Source organism: Phacochoerus africanus, chromosome 5 (genome assembly GCF_016906955.1).
Source record: "Phacochoerus africanus isolate WHEZ1 chromosome 5, ROS_Pafr_v1, whole genome shotgun sequence".
Classification (NCBI taxonomy): Eukaryota; Metazoa; Chordata; class Mammalia; order Artiodactyla; family Suidae; genus Phacochoerus; species Phacochoerus africanus.
Genome location: NC_062548.1, coordinates 36,402,295 through 36,424,720, shown reverse-complemented (window position 1 = coordinate 36,424,720; position 22,426 = coordinate 36,402,295). Strand labels below are relative to the sequence as shown.

The 22,426-nt window shown below is 55.0% G+C and overlaps 2 protein-coding genes and 1 long non-coding RNA gene across 5 annotated transcripts in view; 1 reads left to right on the top strand and 2 right to left on the bottom strand.

Annotated features, from left to right (window-relative positions):
• Positions 1 to 1,855, bottom strand: part of LOC125127465 (uncharacterized) — a 38,118-nt gene extending 36,263 nt beyond the window's left edge. For both annotated transcript variants that reach the window (XR_007134940.1, XR_007134939.1), the window contains exon 1: positions 1,752 to 1,855. This is a non-coding gene — a long non-coding RNA (uncharacterized LOC125127465). The remainder of the gene's footprint in view (positions 1 to 1,751) is intronic.
• A 197-nt stretch (positions 1,856 to 2,052) lies between these two features.
• On the top strand, positions 2,053 to 11,863 carry SNN (stannin). The gene is made up of 2 exons (XM_047780490.1): positions 2,053 to 2,162; positions 8,746 to 11,863. Exon 2 carries the CDS (start codon positions 8,833 to 8,835, stop codon positions 9,094 to 9,096), a length of 264 nt encoding a protein of 87 aa, XP_047636446.1. The 5' UTR covers positions 2,053 to 2,162; positions 8,746 to 8,832; the 3' UTR covers positions 9,097 to 11,863.
• The window catches only part of TXNDC11 (thioredoxin domain containing 11), a 69,389-nt gene continuing 58,748 nt past the window's right edge, over positions 11,786 to 22,426 (bottom strand). For both annotated transcript variants that reach the window (XM_047780487.1, XM_047780488.1), the window contains 4 exons: positions 20,523 to 20,665; positions 20,098 to 20,207; positions 16,457 to 16,537; positions 11,786 to 12,542 (listed from right to left, as the gene is read on the bottom strand). In XM_047780487.1, the coding sequence (XP_047636443.1) occupies positions 11,912 to 12,542; positions 16,457 to 16,537; positions 20,098 to 20,207; positions 20,523 to 20,665 (965 nt within the window). In that variant the 3' untranslated portion in view covers positions 11,786 to 11,911. The remainder of the gene's footprint in view (positions 12,543 to 16,456; positions 16,538 to 20,097; positions 20,208 to 20,522; positions 20,666 to 22,426) is intronic.

The window sequence follows — 22,426 nt, the reverse complement described above, 5'->3', positions numbered from 1 at the left end:
ATTTCTGTGCACATGGGCCACTCGGTGCCTCAGTTTCCCCATCTGTAACATGGGGGTTAAAATGCATTTATGCACATATAGTGCCCAGAATGGGGTTTGTCGCTGTTACTCTTTATTCATTGCTATTGATGGTACCGAAGCAACTCTGGGCAAAGTGAATGGCTGGGCTCAGGTGACCTATTCCCAGCCCCCCAGAGGTGGGCTGTCCCTGTGAAAACCAGGAGCCCGAGGCTCACAGAAATACAGTCAGTTGCCCAAGATCCAAAGTCAGTTGTCTTTTTATAGATGACAAAACTGTGGGACAGAGAGGTTTGGCTGCTTTTCTAAAGCCAGCCAGTAGGAAAGGCCGCATGGAACCTGGCAGTCTGACTCTCGCCTTCTATGCTATGCTGCGTTCCCCCCTCACCATTTTTTCCTTCCAGAATCTTTTCCCCCAAAGTGTCCCTGCTTCTCCTGTCATCTCTTTGTCAGCTCTGGCTCTGGGGCTCCAAGCCTGCCCCTCCCATGTCCTCACCACTAATGAGGTCTTTGGCCACTTGAGGCTGAGACCACAGCGGCCACCGAAACTGGCTCTGTGGGAAGACCCTGCCACCTTTCACCCTGGGCTCCCAGGTGTGGCTGGCGGGGCAGGAGGCCTGGAGGCCCTGAGGGCAGCGCTGAGCAGACTCGGGAGCTGTTCTGTGCTGTTTGGCTCTGGCCTCTGGGGAGCCAGCCTGGAACCGGAGAGCCCTCTGCCTCTCTGTCCACTCTTAACCCTCAACTCATCTCCTGGTCCTGGCCACGTGGCTAGGGTGCAGTCTGCCCATTCATTCATTCATTCAATACCCACACATCACAGGCACTTGCAAGTGTACAATTCAAAGGGGACTGTGCTGGGTGGAGATGAGGGAGGGAACAGCACAGGCAAAGGCCCAGGGATGGGAAACAGCTTCGTGCCTTGGAAAGAGGATGGCGAAACCCGCGAAGCTAGAGCGGAGGGAGTAAGGTGAGCCTGGCCTCCAGGGCCTGGAGAGCTGGGCCCTCCACCTTCTCCCAGAAGGTTTTGCTTGAGGCTGGCGAAGACATTCCCACCCAAGACTCCCAGCTCCCAGGATGAGGGGCTCCACCTGCACACTCCTGCCTTCCAGGCAGCCTGGGCCACAGAGGCCTTGAAGGAACGCCCCCCCCCCCCGCCCCTCTTATGGGCCCCCATCGGGCCACCAGGGGGAGTGTCCTCCTGCTGGACTGGCTTCTTGAGTGAACAAGTGGACTAACCGTCTGTAATTGCCTGAATCCTGCCTTCACTACATGTGGGCTGGGGCACTTCAGCCCTTTGAAGCCTCAACTGCAAAACGAACAGCTCTTCCTTTCTCAGCTATCTCGTGGAAATGCGCTGGGAGGTCAGTACAGGGCGTGGCACTTGGTGAGGGTCCTACTCGCGGGGTTATTACGTTCATAGCCACGACTGTAAGAGGCCAAGGGGCTGCAAATTGCCCACAGCTTCAGCCTGCAGCAGAATGAGAGCTCCCTGAGGGCAGGCTCCTTGTCTGTCTCGTTCGTGGTCATTCCCGTGAGCACTGGGGCACGCAGCGCATGGTCAGTGTTTTATCAATGTTGAATGGATGGATGGATGATGAATTAAAAACTAAGAAGCGAGTGAATGACCCGCTCTCTCCCCAAGGAAGGACGTTTAACTCAGAGGTCCTCCTCTCTTTTGCTCCTGCCCAGGATTCTGCCGCTCCCTGCTTCCGGGCACCACGCCACACTCTTACCTGCTGAGCGCCCCGGTTTTCCCCTCTGTAAGCGGGCGGCAGTACGAGCAGCCTACGAGGGGACGGAAGGAGGGCTCCCGGCCCGGGGCCCCGCACCCACCCAATCCGCGCGCGCTGCGGCCGAACCCGCCCCCCGCCCCCAGTTATGCCAGCTGCGCTCAGCCCCCGCCCCGCGCGCACGTGACCCCATCCCGGCCCGGCCCGCCCAGCCGTCCCAGCGCGAGCTCCTATTGGCTTCGCCAGGAGGGCCACGCCCCCGTCCGGGGCGGAGCCGGAGACGCCCCGCCCGCCGCAGAGCGGGGCTTCTGCGTCCGGACCGTGAGAGGCGGCGGGACCTGGCTAGCTGGCGGGCGGAGCCGGGCCCGCCGGGCTGCTGCGGGGCGATCGGGCCGGGCTGCGGACGGCGCCATGGTGAGCGGGGCGCCGGGTGGACAGTGCGCTCAAGCTGGGCGGGAGGCTGTAGGAGGGGAAGGGAGAGCCCCGGATGGGGTGGGGGCGCGCGTGGGGCGGCTCGGCCGCGGGCGAGGGGTCTCTGAGGCGGGGGAGGGGCAGCTCGGGCGGGGGCGCGGCTTGGGGGGGAGGGTCTGTTCCGGGGGGCCGCGCCCGCGGGCGGGGGTTCTTTGTCCGCTGAGCTGCGGCGAGGTCGGGACAAAGGAGGCGTCGGGGGGCGGCGACGGCTTTGCGGGGGAGCGGGTGTCTTCCCCTGCACGATGCATGTCCCCCATCGCGGCCCACAGTTCCGCGCCCCAGACCGGCCTCAGGGCTCCCCGGTACACTTAGGGATTTTTAAAAATAACTGGAGGCGGGTTCCTGGCAGCCCCCGGGGTGGTCAGGAGGACTCCATGGGGTACGGGTGGGGGTCCTGGCAACGTCTGGCGCCCAATTCGCTGGTGGAGAAACTGAGGACGGGTTGCGGTGTTTGGTGCCCAGTTCCGTCGGCAGTGACTGCGCGGCGTGGGCATGACTGGGTCTCGTGGTGCCCCGTTCCCCCAACCCCCCCTCTCCAGTCGAGCATACTGGAGTTGCCTCTCCAGCTGTCTTTTCCCCTCCAGCTGTCGCCCCCTGGGCCAACCCCTTCCTCCCTCCAGCCTCGCTTAGCTCTTTGGTAGTGTCGAGGAGACGAGGAGACGACGGAAGCGCCTGGCCAGGTTAAATGAGACGTGCGTGGAGCGCGCCTGGCACCTTTCCTGCACGTCGCTCGCGCTTGGCACTCGGGAGCTGTGCGGGCGCTTGTCATCTCAGTGTCCCCAGCATAGAGTTCTGGGTCCCAGTCACCCAGCCTGCTCCAATGGAGGGGAACTGGGGTTCATCTGTCCCCCTTGACCCCTCAGGCACGGGAGTGAGAAGAGGGAGGGTTGTCAATAACATGAGGTTTTAGTATCCGTATTGAAGTCCGGGATTCTGGATCCAGGCTGCCTGGGTTTGAATCCCTGCGCAGTTACTTTTGAGCTGTGTGACCTTGGGCAATCGACTTAACTTGTCTGAGCCACAGATTCTTTATCTGCCGAGTGGCATAGTAATGACTCTAGGGTTGTTTTGAGCCTGAAAGAAGGTGATCTGTGAGAAGTGTTTAGTCCAGTGTCTGGCACATAGTAATCATTGCCAACTTTTGTCGGTCATCTGCGGATATTACCAAAGTTGTTGGGCAAATGAGCTGACCCTGGGGCATTCTGTGAGAACGACCCATGGCTGATTCACAGGGTGGGGGCACAGGAGACCCGGACTGACCTTGGGGCAGTCCCTGGGGTTTTGCCTGTGCCAGCTTCCTCTTTTGCACAGGGGAATCTAGGGGGTCACCATGCCGGTTTCCTCTTCAAGAGGACCGGGTGTAATGGGTGGGTGGTGGAGGGTCAGATGACAGTGGCTGCAGAGCTGGGCACAGCCCAGTCACTGTTGATCTCCCATCTGTGTCCCCACGTCTCTTGCCCTGGCTTTTGGAGAATGGGGCCTGTGTGATGTGTCCTTGGGTCCCAGGGCCTGCTCAGGCCTGGCACGGACAGATGCTCCACCTGCAGCCTTGTGCCCCACCCGCCCTACAATCGTAGGTTTCTAATCAGAAATCGGGCAGGAAGTGTTTCTGGTTAGTGAACTGGGGTCCCTCAAAGAGACTGAGCCTGGTTTGTTGGCATAACTGACAGATGGCTTTGTTGGTGGAAGGGGCATGGCTTAACCCTGAGGGGCAGCCCCTGCAGGGGTGGTTGGTCCCCTGTAAGAAGGACAGCCCCAGAAGGTAAAGGCAAGGGCAGGGTGAGGGTGGTAAGCAGGTGTCCAGCTGGGCAGGGCGACACTCGTGATGTGCCCAGTTAAGTGAGAAGAAGGTGGCAGCATGTTGCTGAGGAAGGGGCTGTTTGTGGCACTGGGCCTGGACCAGGCTCTGTACCCTCATGGGAGCAGGTCCTTGGCAGGGGATGAGGGGTGCCCCTAAGGGCTCACTGTCTGTCTTCTGTCCTCCCTCCCTGTGGCACCCAGGAAGGTAGATGCCTGATGACACACAAACCTGGTGGCCCCATAGCCCTTCTGTTTTCACATTTCTTATTGCTTCTCAGCTTCTCCACAGCCTGGCAAGACCTTGTCCCCGCTTTGCAGGCTGTGAAACTGAGGCCATTAAGGGCAGCTTGCTTGATGGAGTCGGAACCACTCATGACAGTGAGTGGAGGGATGGGGATGGGGCAAAGGAGGGGACCCTGCTCTGCTGCTGGCTGGGGCCCCGCTGGGCTTCCCAACCTTGCACTGGAGAAGACCTTACGCTGTGGCAGTGGGACAGTGGGAGATGCCTGCCCTCAGCTCACTGGTGGCTGAGGCAAGGACTGTCCTTTCGAACCCATTGATGGGCAGAGGGTGGGGAGCTCAGAGAGCTGGTGTCTGCAGACTGCGAGGCTGGGCTTTGGAGCTTGTTTCTCCAGGAGCACTGAGATCCAAGGGAGGCAGGAGGGCAGAGGGAGGGTGGAGGATGGGCACTCTATGTTTGAGGGGGTCCAAATGGCCTTGGGCTTCCAGTGCCAGCCTTTGTCCTCACTGAAGGAGCTGGCGAGGAGCTGCTACAGAGGTCAAGGGGAGTGTGGCCCATCACCGTCCACCCCCAGAGACCACAAGCGCTGCTGTGCTCCGCCCCCAGGCTGATCCGGCCCTCTGTGCTTGGAGATTCCCCCCCCCCCGCCCCAACTTTGTTCTGCTGGGTCCCACTTCCGGGGGCCCATCTTCCTTCCTTCCGTCTTGGACAGTCCATCATGCTTCCCCCACATCAGCTTCCCCATCTGTGAAACGCGGGTGGTGAGAGTGAGCAGCGCCAGCCTAGGCTCACCGGGAGGCAGAGGTGACAGTACGGGCTGTGTGTTAATGACCTTGATGATTGTCCTGAGGGGGCCCAGGTGACCCACCTGCCATCCTGGGTATCTTCCCAGCCCCAGCTGTGGTCCTCCCGGTCCTGCACAGTGGGCTTTCCTGAATCAGGATGCAGGGTCAGCCGACTGGCAGGAGACACCTTAGCTCTGAGGGGGAGAAGGGGGGCCCTGAAGAGATGAGGCAGGGGTGGGGTCAGCCCAGGCCAGGGGGGTTCTCAGCTTCGGCTTCCTCTGGGATCTGCATCTCAGTGGCCTCTTCCCTCCTCTCCCCTCCCCATGGCACATGTGGGGACAGCCGCCCCTTCACAGGCTGAGCCAGGCCCACCCAGGACCCACGTGCACACCCAGGCCTGTCCTCCCACACAGGCCTTCAGCTCCCTTGAGTGTTAGGGCGGGCATGGAGACTCGGGGTGGCTTCAGAATTTGGGGGCTGGCTCAGGGCTGCAGACTCCCCACTCGAGCAGGCTCTCCTCTGACTCACTGCTACCTCTCAGGGCTTGGAGCAGTTGGCGTTTATTGAGCACCTGCTGTGTGCCGGTGACAGGACTGGAGACCCAGCAGTGGGCAGCATGGCCAGTGCCCTCCTCTTCCCCAGGCTCAGACGGCCCTGCGGGAAGGGGACGCCAGCCAGGGAAACACCTTCCCGAACCCAAGAAAATTTCAAGGAGCTTCGAAGGAAGAGGACAAGGCCATGGCCAGTGCGGGGCGGGGGCCTCTGGAGCCTGGGGGTTCTGGGCAGGAGCCCCCCAAGAGGCACCATCCAGGAAAGCCCCAGATGACAGGAAGGAGCCTGTCACGGGACACTCAGGGAAGGACACTCAGGCAGAAGGAACAGAAAGTGCAGAGGCCTTGAGGCGGAGGCGGGGTTGGGGGGAGGTGAAGAAGCTGGCGAGGCAGGGAATTTGGATTCTCCCTGGTGCCGGTGCCAGGGCGCCTTCCGAGCAGGGGAGCAGGGGGCGATGGCATCAGGTTTTTAAAAGCTCCATTTGCAGAAAATACTTGCCGAGTGAATGAAGGAACAAATACACACATGGGGTGGAGGGGGCAGGGACCACAGGTGGCCTGGTCACCTGGCTCCACCCCTCCTCCTGGCCTGGGGTGGGGCGCAGACTCCTCGCAGAGGGTCCCTTGGAGCTGGGCTGCCTCCGCTTCAGCTTGCTCATTGGTCTGCTGGTTTCCCCCAGGACTCGGGGGCACTTCCTAGGCTCAGCTGGTTTGGCCCCTGGGGTCCCCCCTCCCCAGGTCATGCAGCTATTGTTTGCCTACTTCCTGTCCCCGACCCCCCTCCCCAAACAGACACACTTCCCCTTCCGAACTGATAGTGACTTGCCTTCCTGTCCTGGAGCCCAGCCGGAGGGCAGGCCCTGGATGGGGCGCCAGTGGAGAGGGGGAGGTGGGGAGGCACTTGGGCAGTTGGGCATGCTCCCTAGAGGGACAAGAGCCTGGGGTTCAGGACAGGTTCACCCAACTGCAGTCCTCAGGCTTTGGGTTGGGGGAGGTCACCTGTCCCATCTGGAGGCCCGAGAGGACAGGCTGAGCAGGGTTGTAGGAGCTGAGGGCAGCCCTGCCGGGTGGCAGGGGAGAAGCCAGGAGGATCGGTGCACACAGCCCAATCGGGAGGCAGGTTCCAGCCCGATGGCCCCAACACAAAAGCAGACTGATGCTGGTGCCCTGGAGGAGGGAGGGCGTGCAGTGCAGAAGGAAGAGGGCTTTCTGGAGCTCGGGGTCAGGAAGGCTCCCCCTGAGCTGGAGTTAGCTAGGGCAGGGTTCTCAGCCTCCACACTGTCGATGTTGGGAGCTGTCCTGTGCAGTGTGGGAGGTTCAGCAGTATCCCCTGGTCTCTATCCACTTTATACCAGTAGCACCTCCCCCCGACCAATTATTATAACCAAAAATGTCCCCAGAGTTGCCAGATGTCTGGGGGGGGGGGGTGGGGGGAGGCACAGTTGCTCCCACTTGAGAACCACTGAATGAGGAAGGTTAAGAGGAAAAGCGTGTTTGGGCAGGGGGACCTGGCTGGGCAGAGGCCTGGAGGGAGTGTGGGGTCAGTGGGAGAGGAGTGGGGGGTGGGGTCACTTCACATCAGGTCCTGTGGGTCAGCCGAAGCACTTGGGGCCTTTGCTCTGTGTGACAGGCCCTGGCTGCAGTGGGCCCTCACAGGTGGACCAGGGAGTCTGTTGAGAGCGACAGCAGCAGCTTGACCCTGGAGGTGGTCAGAAGGGGGCAGACTCCAGAGATGTCGCCCCCTCCTGCCTGGGACCCCCTCTGCAGGTGTAGGCATGGGTGGCGGGGCCATACTTGGGGGTCTGCAGGGTTCTCCCAGGGCCTGGTCCCCGGCCAGACTCAAGGGCGTTGACTTGGCTGCCTTTGACTTTCAGGCAAATCTGGCCTTGGGCTGGGGATGCGGGGGACTCCCTGGTGTGGATGAGAATCATTTGTAATTAAGGCTGTCCTTGCTCAAGGACAGCAGAGTCCATCCTGTTTGGAGGGAGATCTTCCCCTTCCAGCGCTGTCTACCTGCATCGATGTCAGTCTTCTCCCACAAAGGGGTTCAGACAGCTGAGCCCCACTCTGTGCCCGTCCTAGGCTCTCCTGCAGCCTCATACCCACCTGGTGTTAGTTACTATTATTCGCTCCGTTTATGGCGAGGCAGGAGAGATAAGGTGCAAAGTCTTGGGACCCAGCACCTCCAACCTCAGTGGGCTGTAGCTGTCAGCCTTGGGGCACGAACCCCCCTCCACACCCAGACGCAAACCAGCTCATCTCCAGCAGCAGCCACCAGCTGCTGCGCTTGACTCCTTGCACTTGCTAGCGGCCCTCTTGCCTTCAGAGCCCTAGCAGATGGTGTTCCTCTGCCAGACACGCTCTTCCTCAGGGGCTGGCCATTCCTCCCTGAGCATTGCCTGCCCCACCCCGTTCGGCATCATCCCCGCTGCTCCCAGCATCACATGTCAGCATTTGTAGCGACAGGTGTTTGGTGTGTTGACCCGTTTGTGGTCTGGCTCCTGTACCAGAAGCTGAGCCTGGGGAAGGCAGGGCCCGTCGGTCCCGCTCCTTGCTGCCCTCCTCAGAGCTCTCCCGTGCCGGGCCCGCTACAGCTCCTTTGTGGGCCAAGGCCGTCGTCGTCATCGTCGGCTGCACCCTCACAGGTGTTCCAGAAGACTGTACATGTCGCCTGTTCGAGAGGGGGGCTGATGTCATTTCCCTGCTTTGAGTCTCTCATCTCTGGCCATTGTGAAGCCCTGGCTCCTTTCAATCTGTGAACAGTTACTGAACACCGAGTGGTGCTGGGCTTCTAGAACACACACCGTAAACAGACCCTCTTTCAGCCTCCGCTGCAGCAGGGTCGCAGGTCTCAGGTGCCCTCTGGCGCCTCTCAGGTTCGTGGCTGAGCGCGGGTGACTGTCTCTTGGTGGCAGAGGCTCTGAGGGTATCGGAGGTAATAAAGGGAAGCGGCTGGGGTGAGCGGAGAGAACGCGGGTGGCATCATGACAAAGGCACAGCCAAGGCCGACCAACTTGTTTTTCACAGGGATGAGGGCAGGACGGTCAGGCTTAAGAGCTGATGAAAAAGTAGACCCTGTGGAAGAGCCACCCAGGGCCTGGGAGTGGTCCCGCTGCCCACGGTAGCTCTCATCTTGTCTTGCCTTTCAGGGCTCTGGTGTCCAGCCTGGGTTCCAGCCTCGCTGAGCCGCCCCCGCGTAACGCCTTCCTGCGAGGCGCGCTCGCCAGGCGCTGACCATGTCTATCATGGACCACAGCCCCACCACCGGGGTGGTCACGGTCATCGTCATCCTCATCGCCATCGCGGCCCTGGGGGCGCTCATCCTGGGCTGCTGGTGCTACCTGCGGCTGCAGCGCATCAGCCAGTCAGAGGACGAGGAGAGCATCGTCGGGGATGGCGAGACCAAGGAGCCCTTCCTGCTGGTGCAGTACTCGGCCAAGGGGCCGTGCGTGGAGAGGAAGGCCAAGCTGACCCCCACCGGCCCGGAAGTCCATGGCTGAGCCGCGACGTGGAGGCTCCCGGGCCCGTTCGCAGCCAACCGAGAGGCATGGAGGGGCGAGACCACAGACACGCTGCCGTCTGAGAGGAAGGGTTGACACTTGCTGGCATGGCCTTGCCGGGCTTCGTCATCGCATGCACTGACTCCCAGGGTCCCGGCTGTCCCGAGCCAGGGCTCGGTGGCCGTGGGCGACCCCTTGGCCTCCTGGCAGGGCTGCCCATTGCAGGCAGTGGGCAGGCCTGACCTTGCTGGGGCTCATGGCCCTGCAGCGCTTTTGTTACTTGAATGTTGAGCTGAGCCTGTTTTCGATGGAGCTACTACTGTATAACGCGTCAACTCACAAGCCTGTGAACTGTAAATAGGCCCCAGAAGCACGTGCTTAAGCCTCTTTTGCTGATTTTTAAAAATAGCGTATAGAGCACATGGGACTGGCCATACCGACGTTGAGCTGAGTCGGGGCTCTAGGGGAGGGTCTTAGACGTGTAAGGCCCACGTTGCACTTGGCCGGGGCCTCTAATATACGTGTGTGTGTGTGTGTGTGTGTGTGTGTAGCGGACGTGACATGTTGGTTTTAGGTCTCGCAGCTGACCCATTGGGGTGGTTGGTGAGCAGGGGATGGAGCAGCAGCACACCCCTCCCCCTTTTGGTAGGTTAGGTCGTTCAATGCCAGTTCCTGTTGCTCGTGGAGTCATTGCAAGGAAGCTACTGCAGCCGCTTGGGAGCCGGTGAAGGACGAGTCAGGGTACGAGTCCTGAGGCTGCCAGGTGTCCTGGTGGCAGAGCAGTTTCTGGCCCCCGCAGTCCTGAGCATGCTAAACACCCCACCCCCACCCACCGTCCCCAGCCAGTTTTCTGTGTACGTGGCGCGCAGGCTTCGCTAGAAAACACCAGACCCGCCATGGCTACCTGTCTGTATCCAAAACCCAGCTGGCCCAGCACAGAGAAAATTGTGGCTTTTGTTTGTTGTATTTAGTATTTTCTGCACTGGAGGGGAGTGGGGGGAGGGGGCTCGGTTCCTTCCCCCTGCCCTTTTCTCAGATTCTCCCCCACCTGCTGGGGACTGGGTTCAGTTTCCTCACCCAAGAGGGTCCCCTGACCCTGTTGTCAGAGCGCCAAGTGCGGGGGACAGTCATTTCTCATGTGCACGTGGACACAGGAAGCCCCCAGCAGCCAGTGGCACTGTGGGTGCCCAGAGGAGGGGGCTGCAGAGAGTTTCAGGTTGGCAAAGGCGAGGAATTGGGGGGCTCTCGGGCCAGTGACCCCGAGCCCGCATCTCTATCCTTGTGTCTGCTTGGGTGAACTCACTTAGTTCTTAATCCCACCACTGACAGCACATGCTACCCTATTGTGATTAAAATGTGGTTTGTGTCCACATCCCTGGGAGTCAGCTGGAGGCCAGCCCTGGCTGGGCCCGAAGGCTGACTCTGGCCTGCCAGGAGTGCGGGCAGGAAGCTCCCAGGTGGCCCGGGGCTGCCCCCCCAACCCTACCCCTTACCCTCACCCCCCAAGCTCTGGCCTTCTGGTCAGACTGAAGGCAGCTCGTCTGGCCTCATCCAAATCTCTAAAAAGATGTTGAACCAATCTACTTTCTAGAACCCCTAGGAGGGAGCTTAGAGAACACTTTAGCAGCATACCCCGAAATTAAGGGTTGACATTAAGTGATCGCTTGGGGGAAGGGGGAGCTAGTTAGGCAATCTGAGCTGAAGGCAGGCTTGAGGCCCAGGTGGGCTGCTAAGGCATCCGTGGGAGGCAGCCAGGTTTTAGTGCAGGGGAGGAAATGCCTCTGGTCCCCACCTGGGGGCCTCCGGGACCAGCAGAGGCCCAGTGGGCTGGGGTGCCCAGGACCAGGGTGTGGGTGGGAGGAGGGACAGGGGTTTTAAAGGTGCCAACTGGAAGGCAGAGAGAAAGGGTGCTTTCGAATGAAGGGCGCCCGGAAAACAGGGAAGATGTAGGCCGCCTGCTCCAGTGCCCTCGCGTTTCAGAACCTCAGGCGTTCTACCTCTCCTTTCTGCAGCTGGCAGCCTACACCTGAGGCTGGCTGTCCTTCACCCGAGGGACTGAGGAGCTCCCGGGACTGGCGTTTGCAGTCCCCGTGAGTGTGACTCTGAGTTGCCTGCCAGACCCGCCTTGAACTTCTGACCGTGCCAGGGCAGTTTCGGTTTTGAGAAGACGAAGCGTCACTTTCTCCTTAGTTTCACTCCTGGAGGGTCTTCATCCCACGCCACCTGTGCCACTTGCATCAGGCCCATCGACACAGCGGCAGTGCGGGCGAGGGTCATGGGCACGGTGGGGGTCTCTGGGGAAAAGAGAAAGTGCCTGCAGAACTGGTGAACCATACATAATAGCTCTCACTGTTCTTATTTCTCAATAGCTACTTTTTTTAGCTTAGACACCAGAGCCACACACTCCAATGGCTTAGTTAAGTTATGACCTCTCATGGAATTCTTTCTGAATAGCCCGACTGTTGCATCCCAGTTTTCTGACTCGTCAATCAAGTTAACCTTTCATCCTGCCTGTCACCGCAGAAGCAACAGGAGGGGGGTGGGGAGGGAACTCGACACTGAGCCACTAAAATACGGACTAATTTTTCAGACACATCTTCAAATGGACTGTGCTACTGTTTTTGCCTCAAAGCTACCAAGTTTGTGCAATAAGTGGAAGGGATGTCATCCCTGTTCAATAAAGGCTGAATGACATTCAAGGTGATTTTCTAGACCACTGAGAAAATCTTTATTTACAATAAATTTCAATAAAATTTGCATAAATATATTCCCAATGTACAGTTTTCGCCTCTGATTTCGTCATGTCATTTCAAAGTTAGTCTGTCCTGTTCTCCTGGCTCCTTTCGGAGGCCAGCGTGGCGCTGACGTTAGAAGGCGGAGGGGTGCCGGCGGGCAGTCGCGGGGTACCCGCGGGCTCAGGGTGGGCCGAGGGCGCGCGGTCCTGCGGCCGGTCCCGGCCCTCCAGCTTCCGCTCCATGGTGGCCACCAGGATCTTGAGCCACGTGTTCTCGGTGAGCAGGTTTTCCGAGGCGTCGGCCAGCTCCTGAAGCTTGCGGGCCACCTCCTCGAGCTCCCGGGTCTTGTGCTCGTACAGGCTCTGCAGCTGCTGGCTGTGCAGCCGGAGCAGCCCGTGCTGCCGCTCCAGCGCCTGCTGCTGCTGCCGCAGCCGGTGCTCGTCCCTGCGCGCACTCGCGAGCCGGGCCTCCACCTGCGCCTGGGCGCGCTGCAGGGTGCCGATCTCCGCCCGCAGCTTCTGGATCTCCCGCTCCAGGTGGGAGATGTGGCCCTGCTGCAGGACGGCCTCGCTCTGAAGACACTCTTTGGTAGGAGGGTGAGCCGGGTTCCGGGGCGCAGAGGAAGCAGGGTCCGAGTGATGCAGAATGAACCTCAGCAGGTTTGGAAGGGTGATGGGAAGGTCTTCGGGGTATTTCACGCTCAGATCCTTTCTGGAGAGAAAGGGAAAGGAGTCTAAGGTGAGAGTCACAGGGACATCCTTGGTCCAAAGCCAGACTGCCACCGAAGGTCAGGCTGCTCGTTTCCTGCCAAGAGAAAGGCAGCACAGAAAACAGCTTCTGACAAAAAATGCTCTACCAGGCTGAGGATGTCCCGTATGCTGGTTCTGCAGTGAAGGTGACTGATCTCAATCAAAGCTGTGTCTCTTCCCGAGGACAAAGCTTGGTTTCTGTTCACAACCTTCCAAGAAAGATAAGAGCTCCCGGCTGGCCGGGCCTAAAGCCAGGGATGCAGGGTGCTGGGAGTGCGGGCGGAGGGGCCTCCGTGTGCTCTTGAGGCCCAGGGGCTTGCCAGGAAGGGTGTCCTGGAGCAGGGCTGCCACCCGTCACTGCAGCGGCCATCCACCGTGCATGGGGAGATGGGAAAAACCTCACACACTCAGCCCGGTTCTTCAGCAAGCACTTCTGACAGGTTATCCAAGACAGGCGCTCTCAACTGGGGTGACTGCACCCCCTCCCCTCTGGGGACACTGAGCAACATCTGGAGACACATTTTATTGTCACAATGGGGAAGGTGTTACTGGAACCCCGAGCCTTGACAAACAGACCACCCAAGGGTCTCTGAGGAACTAAGGCTGCCTGGCCCTGAGAGCAGAGAGAAAGGAAGGAACAGGGGGTGGGGGTGGGGTTATTCCCTAAAGCTTTGCTGCAAATCCTCATGGAGAAAACTCCTTTTTGGCACTTGTCATTCATTCGATGACCAAAATGTCTACCGCAGATACATCCCCCTGCAAGCACACGCCACCAGCCGCAACAAATCAAAACCGCCAGCTTTGTGCGTGAGCGGGGCGACCGCGTCAAGCGTTAGAGTGGATCCGTGAAGGGCACGGGCTCTCGGGGCCTCCAGGGTCCTGCTCCGTCACAAGAACACCTGGACGCATGGCTCCTCTGTGGCCCTGCACTGCCTTGTCTGTAAAGGGCGTCATAAGAATCTCACCTACCTCACAGGACGCCTGCGAGGACTGCACCAGTTACCTGAGGGCTCAGTGACTGGAGCTTTAAAAAAATCACACTGTTCCTTAGAGAAACTAACCAGAAACCCCTCATGAAAAGCTTGCCCATGCTCTCCACACATACATCCAGTGACCAAATACCCAAGAAAAGACAAAAGGGGTACTAGCAAAGGGTAGCCCTTTCCCTATGGAAAAAAAAATCACAGGGAAAAAAATTAAAACCAGATATGCCCCATTTTATGTTTATGGAAACTTTCAGGTAAATGGAAAAACTTTTAAATTGTTGGGGTAACTGTATAATCACATCTTCCTTTAAAGCCTAGTTTTCTCAGCACGGAAGCCTTCAAGTGGGGCCTCCCAGCCATTCAATTGACAGCTAAGAACAGCGCGGCCCTTTGAAGAGCGGGCGAGGACAAACACGCAGAGGCCGGATCTGCCACCAAGCTCTGCGGCACAAACTGGTCGTCAAGGACAGTCGGTGGGAAGCATGGCCGCACAGAGCTGCCAAGACCCCTCAGTGTGTGGAGCCATTACTGGGCAGAAAAGGACCCTGGTGAGCATCATCTGCGAATCTCTGGAGCAGCCTCCATGAACCTACCCGACGGCTGTGCTAAAATGCCTCCCCACCTCTCAGGAGTGGCGAGGACATGGAGCATCGATAAACTGCTTCCAGAACAGTAAGCTTTTGGGAAGTGCAGGGGGTGCGAGGGCCCACTGTTGACTCTTCTCTAAATTCACCAGGGGCTTCCTTATGCACTCGAGCATGTAAAGGGCCAAATACAAGATGACAAAGAAGGAGACAAAAGGGACCTGCTCCAAAGAAGGGGCTGTAACACTGAGGGAGGAGTTAGGTCCTTCCCAGGGGACACATTGGGGTGATTCTCCCACCCCCTTTCTGATCTCCCGGCCAGGCTGGCCCAGGCACCTGCATTCTGCAGTATCACAGAGTGGTTCTCAGATGCACCTGCACAGGAAGGCCGGCCCTGCCAGGAGCAGGAGGCCCAGGCTGTGCACTGAGGCAGAAGACAAGTTCTTTCGGATAGTTTTTCTCTTTTATGATTATAAAATACCATGTGCTCTCCTCGGACAATGTGCAAAGGACATAAAAAACATACAAGAGGCACCCCCCTCACCGCCTGTAACCCTCACTCCTCCAACACCATTGTCAACATTTGGACACCTTCCCTCTGCACACATTTTAACCCAGTGTGTGTGTAAACTTATATTTTACCGAAACACATGTACACTTTTATATCTTTTCACTAAAAATAACATAAGCATGTGCGCTGTGAAAAATGCCTTGCTGCAAGTTATCAGTCTTTCCATTTCCTCTCCTACGAGCCGTCAGCTCACGTCCTTTGCCGCTTTCTTTACCTTCTGAGTGAACTGAGTGCTTGCTTTGGACCAGCTACAGAGGTGCTTACTCCACTTGTGACTGCCATTCATTTTTAGGAAATAAGAAAAATTCCTTTCCAAAGCAGTAAGGCTTTGGTCTACTAAGCTCTCTCCAAACAGAACTGGACAGTTTCCTATTCAGTATTTACATTCTCGACTTTTCTGATCAAGGGAAACAGGAAGGGGTGGCAGTGACCTTCCTGCAGGGTACAGAGAGTGAGCTCATCTCGGAGCTGACCGACCCCATCAGGCACACTGAGAATGAAAGGCACTCGACCCAAGCATGAAACAATTCTAGTTGCTGAGAACTTCATGCAAAAGCATGTGCGTGCGGGGTGTTGTGACTTCGACGCTTTTGCAAACTATGTTTGGAATTTGAAAATTATGCTGCATTCAAGTTCATGCCCCACCCCCGTCCACACAGATGCAACTGCTTGTGTTACTGTCCATGGTTCCTTGACTGTGTGGCACTTGAGACACTTCTTAGGAAAAAAAAAAAGGCTCATCATGGCACACTCAGTGGTGAAACTGGGTAAGCTCTGCTTTTGGTGCAGGGTTAGACAAAACCCTACTACCACTTAAATATTTCAGCCAAAATTCTTTGAGATAGAGAGGAAACGCCAAGGAAATGATTCAGTACACATAAAGGAAGCACCATCCCAGAGAAACACACGGCAGTGGCTGCAATAAGTGCTAACCGTGACCGCAGGAGGGACGTCACTGAAAACCATCCTGCCAATGCTCTTCCCCTGTAAAGATACTGCCGGAGCCACGTGACCAGGTCCCTGAGGACCCATCCCTTTAAAAACAAAAGGGAATCTGTACAAAGAGAACAGCTGGTTTGCCAGACTTTAAAAGGCCAATGGTTAATTTCCCTTCTACCAAAACATCCGGATCCGCATTTATTAGCCACCAGGTCAGCGTCCCCTTGCTAAGAGCCCGTCCCTGCTCACTGGGCTTTCACGGGAGTTGATGGGAGCACTGGCCTCAGACAGATGTGGGGAGGTCACAGAAGTCTGCACCCTAAGGAGAAGGCTCCCTGAGGCCCCACAATCCAGGTGCAGCCGGCAGGAGAGCCATCGGCAGAGCTCAATGAGAAAAGGCTCTCGGGAAAGGGGACAGGCCGGGCCCGACCCCCTGGGAGCTCAACGAATGAGCTGCTGTTCTGTCCCACGGGGCTCTCTGCTGCCAAGCCCAGCGTCCACTAGGCGCTCATGAGGCCAAGAGTGTGCCTGTGCCTGTGGCCACGTTCACATCCATGTAAAACCCACATTGCAGAAGGGGCCACACCTGACAGGGTGACACTGCACCCGACAGGGTGATGACACCAAAGCCCTTTTACTCTCGGTGCCTAATGGCACTTTTTTGGAATATTTTATTCAAAATAGTTTAGCAATGACTAATGATTTATATTTCACTTCCATAAAGTACTTTATAAACTCTTTTTTTTTTCAGCAAAAGAACCCCACCTGCCCAAATATTGAAAACATTCAGCATTACCTGTTACAGGGAAAAAATAAGACAGTAGGAAGACGGTCAACCATAAATTCCCAAGGAAGATCATTCTGCGACACATCGATCCTGGCAAAGGAAAAACGGGAAAAGTAAAGGATCAGCCCAAGACACTCCAGCACGAAAGGATCTTCTCCGACAGTGAAGAATGCAGCGTGCCCACTGTCTGTCCATGCGGCCCAGGCTACTGCCTTGCGGGAGCGTGCACTGGGGCAGCAGGCGCGGCGCCGGCCGGAAGCACCGGTACTTTCAGGCCTTGGGTTGGTCCCCCTAACTCACCCAGCGAGACGTCACATCCTGAGAGTAAACATGAAATTCCAAAAAAACCCCAAAAAACAAACAAACCCTCACTGACTCTTCAGGAGTCATCTACCCACCTGACAGGACCTGGGCAAGGACTGTAATCCCTGAATCCGCTCTGGAAAGAGGAAATCGTTGCGCAAGATCCATTAAGCTGGGAGTTCCTGCTGTGGCTCAGTGGTAATGAACCCAACTAGTATCCATGAGGACTCAGGATTGATCCCTGGCCTTGCTCAGTGGGTTAAGGATCTGGTGTTGCTGTGAGCTGTGGTGTAGGCTGGTGGCTACAGCTCTGATTCGACCCCTAGCCTGGGAACCTCCCCATGCCATGGGTGCAGCCCTAAAAAAGCAAAATAAAATAAAATAAAATAAAAATGATATAACCTGAGTTCCCACTGCGGTGCAACAGGATCAGAGGTGTCTTGGAAGTGCTGGGACACAGGTTCAATCCCTGACCCGGCACAGTGGGTTAAGGATCCAGCACTGCCACAGCTGTGGCTTAGGTGGCAACTGTGGCTTGGATCTGATCCTTGGCCTGGGAACTCCATGTGCCCCTGGAGGCCCAAAAAAGAAAAAAAAAATTTTAACTTAAAAAAAAAAATGACATAACCAAATCATAATGGTTTTAAATAGCTTTACTAACAAAAGAGCATTCCTGCCTCTGCCTCTGCCTGCGAAAGCCCACCTAAAACATCAGAGTCCTATTTTTTTTTTATTATTCTTTTTTTGCTTTTAAAAAATCAGCTTCATTGAGTTAGAGGTTATATGCATGACAATGTACCAATTTTAAATACACATTCCTCTGAGTTTCTGAAATTGTTATACAGCACGTGACCACTCTCAGTACAGACACAGCACTGTCATGGCCCCACATGTTCTCTTTTGCCCCTTCCAAGTCAACCCCCCCCCCACGAGGTGTATCATTAGAGCTCTATTTTTAAAACAAGTGGTATGGAACAGTTTATTCTACAGTCAAATGTGTTTTCCCTCCTGGTTTTTACTTCAAAGAAAAGACAAACTGTAAGAACTGAAAAATACATATATGTAAACATCCCCTCGGAATTCCACCGGGCTACCTGGGACCTTCTTTCTGGGCATCTCATTCAGCCCGTGGGGTACATGCCTACATCCTGTTAAGAAGAGCGACCATGTTTCCGTCATATTTCATCCTCTCTTCCTGTCAGTCAACTGCATGAAGAGCACTGTTCCAATGAAGGGGTAAATATCCCATCATACGCCCACCGACCCATAATTTACTGACTTGACCATTTCCCTACTGTGGGATATAAATAAGGCACAGTGATGGTCACGTGCTTCTCTGGAAGTCCCATTTCCTTAGTTCCCCAAAGTGAAATCAACTGGCTCAAAAATATATACCCATTTTTGTGACGTCTTGCAAATGCCGCTTTCCGCAAAGTTTATGCCCATTTATTTATCCTATTAGCTCTATCTGACTGTGCTGGTTTCATTTTATTTGATCAACACAAGATTCTGCCATGTAAGAGTACTGGTTAGTTTAATGAGTGTACATGACCCTGTTATTGTTTTAATTTTCGTTTACTGGTTATAATTTCCCCCAGGCTTTATTTACTGTCTCTTCTCACTCGACAGGCTGTTCCTGTCCTGTCTTCACATTGCAGTCCCTCTCAGCAGCTTGGCCCCACCTAATCTCCATGTAAAAAAATTGTGGTATAATATATATAAGATAAAATTCTCCATCTTAACCATTTCTTTCTTTCTTTTTTTTTTTTTTGGCTGAGCCCACAGCATGCAGAAGTTCCTGGGCCAGAGACTGAATCCAAACCACAGCAGTGACGATGCCAGATCTTTAACCGCCAGGGTACCAGGGAACGCCTATCATTTCCAAGTATATATGCATCCAGTGGTCTGAAGTACATTCACAATGCTGTGAAACCATCACCACCACCCGTTTCCAGAGCTCTTTCATCTTGCAAAACAGAAACTCTGTCCCCGTCAGAGAACAGCTCCCGACTCTCCCCTGTCCCCAGTCCCTGGCAACCAGCCCTCTGCGTTTGTCTCTGTGAATCTGACCGCGCCCGGGGCCTCATGTAAGCGGACCCATACAGCATCTCTGTCCTTCTGTGTCGCATTTCACTTGCAGGAACATCCTTGAGGGTCACTCATGTTGTAGCCTGTGTCAGGATTTTCTTCCTAAATGTTTAATTAAGGCTGAATAATATTCTGTTACATGTACAAACCACAATGTCTTCTCAGCAGTTTCTTAAACCACTTTCGTTTCTCAGGGTCTGGAGTATGAACACTTGATTCTGAATCCTGGTCCCTGTCTGGGCAAACTGCTTGATCTTTTTTTGGGCCGAAACAGTTTCTTCCTCAGTAGAAAGAGAGTGAGTCAGATAACACGTATATGTAAAAATCTCTCAGCATAGGAACTCGTCAAATTTGGCTTTAGTTATTACTCATGTTGTAATAGCTTACAACAGGTAAGCTATCTATGCTGTAAAGATATAGCTGTTGTTCTTTTCTGAGTCTATTTTCTTTATTTCATTGCACATTTTTCTAGGGGAATCTATTCGTCTTTTCCTTATTCTTTCAACTGTTTCGTTTTGGGAAGTTTCCATCTCTCAACGGAACTAGCAAATCCAATATTCTCTATTCTGCTATTTTTTCTATGATTTGATCTCATACTTAAGCATATCAATCTGAAGGGATTTCTTTGGAGGGGAAATGAAGATACAGCTTACTTCTAAATAATTTCCCCCTCAAACCGCCTACTACCTTATCCAAAAACTTGGAGCCTCGCAGATTTTTTTTTTTTTTTAAACAATGGCTTAAAAAAATTTTGTTCACTAAAGAGCCCACGGATGTACCACAGAATCACAAAACTGGAAGGCGTGGACATCAGCCAATCACTCCTCTTACTTTTAGGCGTGAGGAGGGAAATGAGGCCTGGTGGAGAGATTTGCTTTGGGTCCCAGGGCCAGGTGGCAGCACACCAGAGACTGGCCCCCTTCTGCTGCACTGAGGCCCTAGTGTCACATATGCCAGAAAGCTGACCACTTGGGGGGCCATCTGACCAACAGGTCGGCACTGCTCCCTCAGAACGACACCCGCCCTTCTAGGAACTCAATTGGGACTAAACATACTCAATACCATGGAAGGGACACTCAGGGTTCATCAGGAAAACTTTGGCTCCAATGAGGTTTGGCTCGGGGCTTTAAGCTGACAACCAACCAAGTCTTACCGAAGGTCAACAGTAAACAGGCAGACCCTTGCAAACTAGTGGCTATGCCATAAGGCGCGTGAAGACAGGCGCCCGGCCCGGCGTGCCGCAGCCCAGCTTTCCTTACCTGGCCACGGTGAATGTATCCGCGGGCAGGAGCCGGGCCAGCTGGATGAAGACGTGATTGAGGGATGGACAGAAGCCGCACCACTGCGCATAGTACAGCAGCAGCACATCCTGTGGGAAGAGGAAGACGCGGTTACTGGGCTCCTCAGGGCTTCGCCGTGCTTGAAACCCGGCAGGCGTGCAGCACATCCTGCTCGTGCGCGAACTGCAGTGAGAACGCGCTCCTTAGATATTTCCAATTGTGTGCTTGCTTAAGGACACTCTGCAATCACAAAACCACCATGTCATCCACGCATGCTCTGCAACAAGACTGCCGTGTGGTCCGTCTCTTGTACAGACCAACCACACCCCCCGACGGCGGCAGCTCTGGAGATAGTTTTCAGAGGGGCAGGTGGCGTGATTTCTGCCCTGCTCACCAATCCGTACCTGCTTTTGAAGTACCACTTCCCAAAAGGAGTCAGTCGTCACTTCGGTGATGAAACGCTGAGACGAGAACTGGGCAGAGTCACTTCCAATAAGATGCCTTTTCAAGGGACTGTAGAGAGCGCTGAAGTTCTGAATGAAGGACTCTACAAAGAAAGGGGACGGGAGATCAGCGCTTCCCTCCGCACACGCACACGGAGAGCAGTGGGCCTGCTTTAAACCCTCGCGTGAGGAATGGGGCTGGCTTCCCAGGCCCACATTTTCAGCATATTTCACCTCCAGGCAAAGCCTTGAACAAAGCCGTGCAGCGGGGCAGAGCCTGAGAGTTCAGATGACGATGCTCTACTAGGTGCGCGTGCGGGCTAGGAGTCCGCGCTCTGTTTCTCTAACAGCACGGGTCCCCGAAGAGACACCTGAGCCTGTCTAAGTCATGGACGTGCCACCACGGGGACTCCGCCGTCACCACAGCAAGACCTTTCAGCTTAACTACCGAGGCGGTAATCACACCAGCTGCTGAAAGGTGGAAGGTGTGTGACCACGCATTCATCTGAGGACAAGGAGCTGCGGTGTTGGTTTCCATTACTGGCGTTCTTCAAGTCCCTTTCTTAAAGGGTAAGACAAATAATTCATAATAAGTGGGAAAACACATAAGGAAAACCTGTAAATAATCCAAAACTCTAAGGTGAACCAACAAGCTCTACCCTCCCCACCAGCTCCACTGTCTTCAGATGCCTTTGTATCACCTGAAGCTACATGAATCAAGTTTCACTTCTTTTTCTTTCTTCTAACTCTCTCCATTTTGAGGACATGCTCCCCAGAGGGAGGAGGAGGGAATACTAGAGTCCTGTGACTCCTGAAGAGAACCCATCAGCAGCATCTGGATGTCACTTAGTTGGTGACCTTTTTGACACATGAAACCAAGAATTATTTCCTAATCTGAAGGAAGCCTAAATTCTGAAACTGCCTCAGAGACTAATGACTTAAGAGTCAACTCTCCAAACTAAAAATGACATGTGATAATGTTTGTTTTTTTTTTTTTACAAGGACCCTGACAAATGCTGACACCAACCACAGGACAAAAACATGGAGCTAGATGCTTCAGAGCAGATACAGAAGGGCTGAAAAGAAACATGAAGAAGGCTCCTCTCCAATTACCCGTCAATTCGGAGAGCACAGAGCACCAGCTCACGGCATGCTTGAGCCTTACTCAACAAAATGAAGGAAAATCCAATAAATACTTTAAAAATACAGGCTTGTTTCACTTTAAGAAAGCTTAGGACACCAAAATGTAACTTTAGGAAACATAGATTAGGAGCAATTTGCAATATCAACAGAGTGAGCACTTCATAAAGTGACTGGTCACAGGGTTCCTCGAAACACTCAGGAGGCTTCGTGCTTTTAACGTATAATTTGATGTAGGGAAAAAATATATAAGCCTCTTCAAACGTGTCTAATGTTAGAACAAGCTTCACCTGGACTTAAAAAGACCGCAGCTACAATGATCATTATTTAGGGGCTTTGGGTTTACTCTTGCTTTCAATACTCTCCAAACTTACAAATAAATAAAAGGCTTCCTTCCCCACCAAATTCTTCCTGTCTCCATGTGGCAAACACCGACTTTCCCCCATGCTTCCAACGAGGCTGCGCTAACATGGTCTGGAAACCTCGCTTCCCTGGGTGCACATCAAGGAAGCTGGCGAAGCCCTGGGAACAGGACAGTGTGGGTCAGAGCAGCGCTGCTGCCAAGCCCTAAGGGCAGGCTCTCGGGAGCGATCCTATGATGGGACCTTGCTCGCCCCTCGCCTCACAAAGTGGGTTTGGCTACTTTGCAACATGTCGCTTGTTGACTGCACTTGACCCTCCTTTGCGACAATCTAGGCACCCAAGGTCAGAGCGGCCTTCCTCAA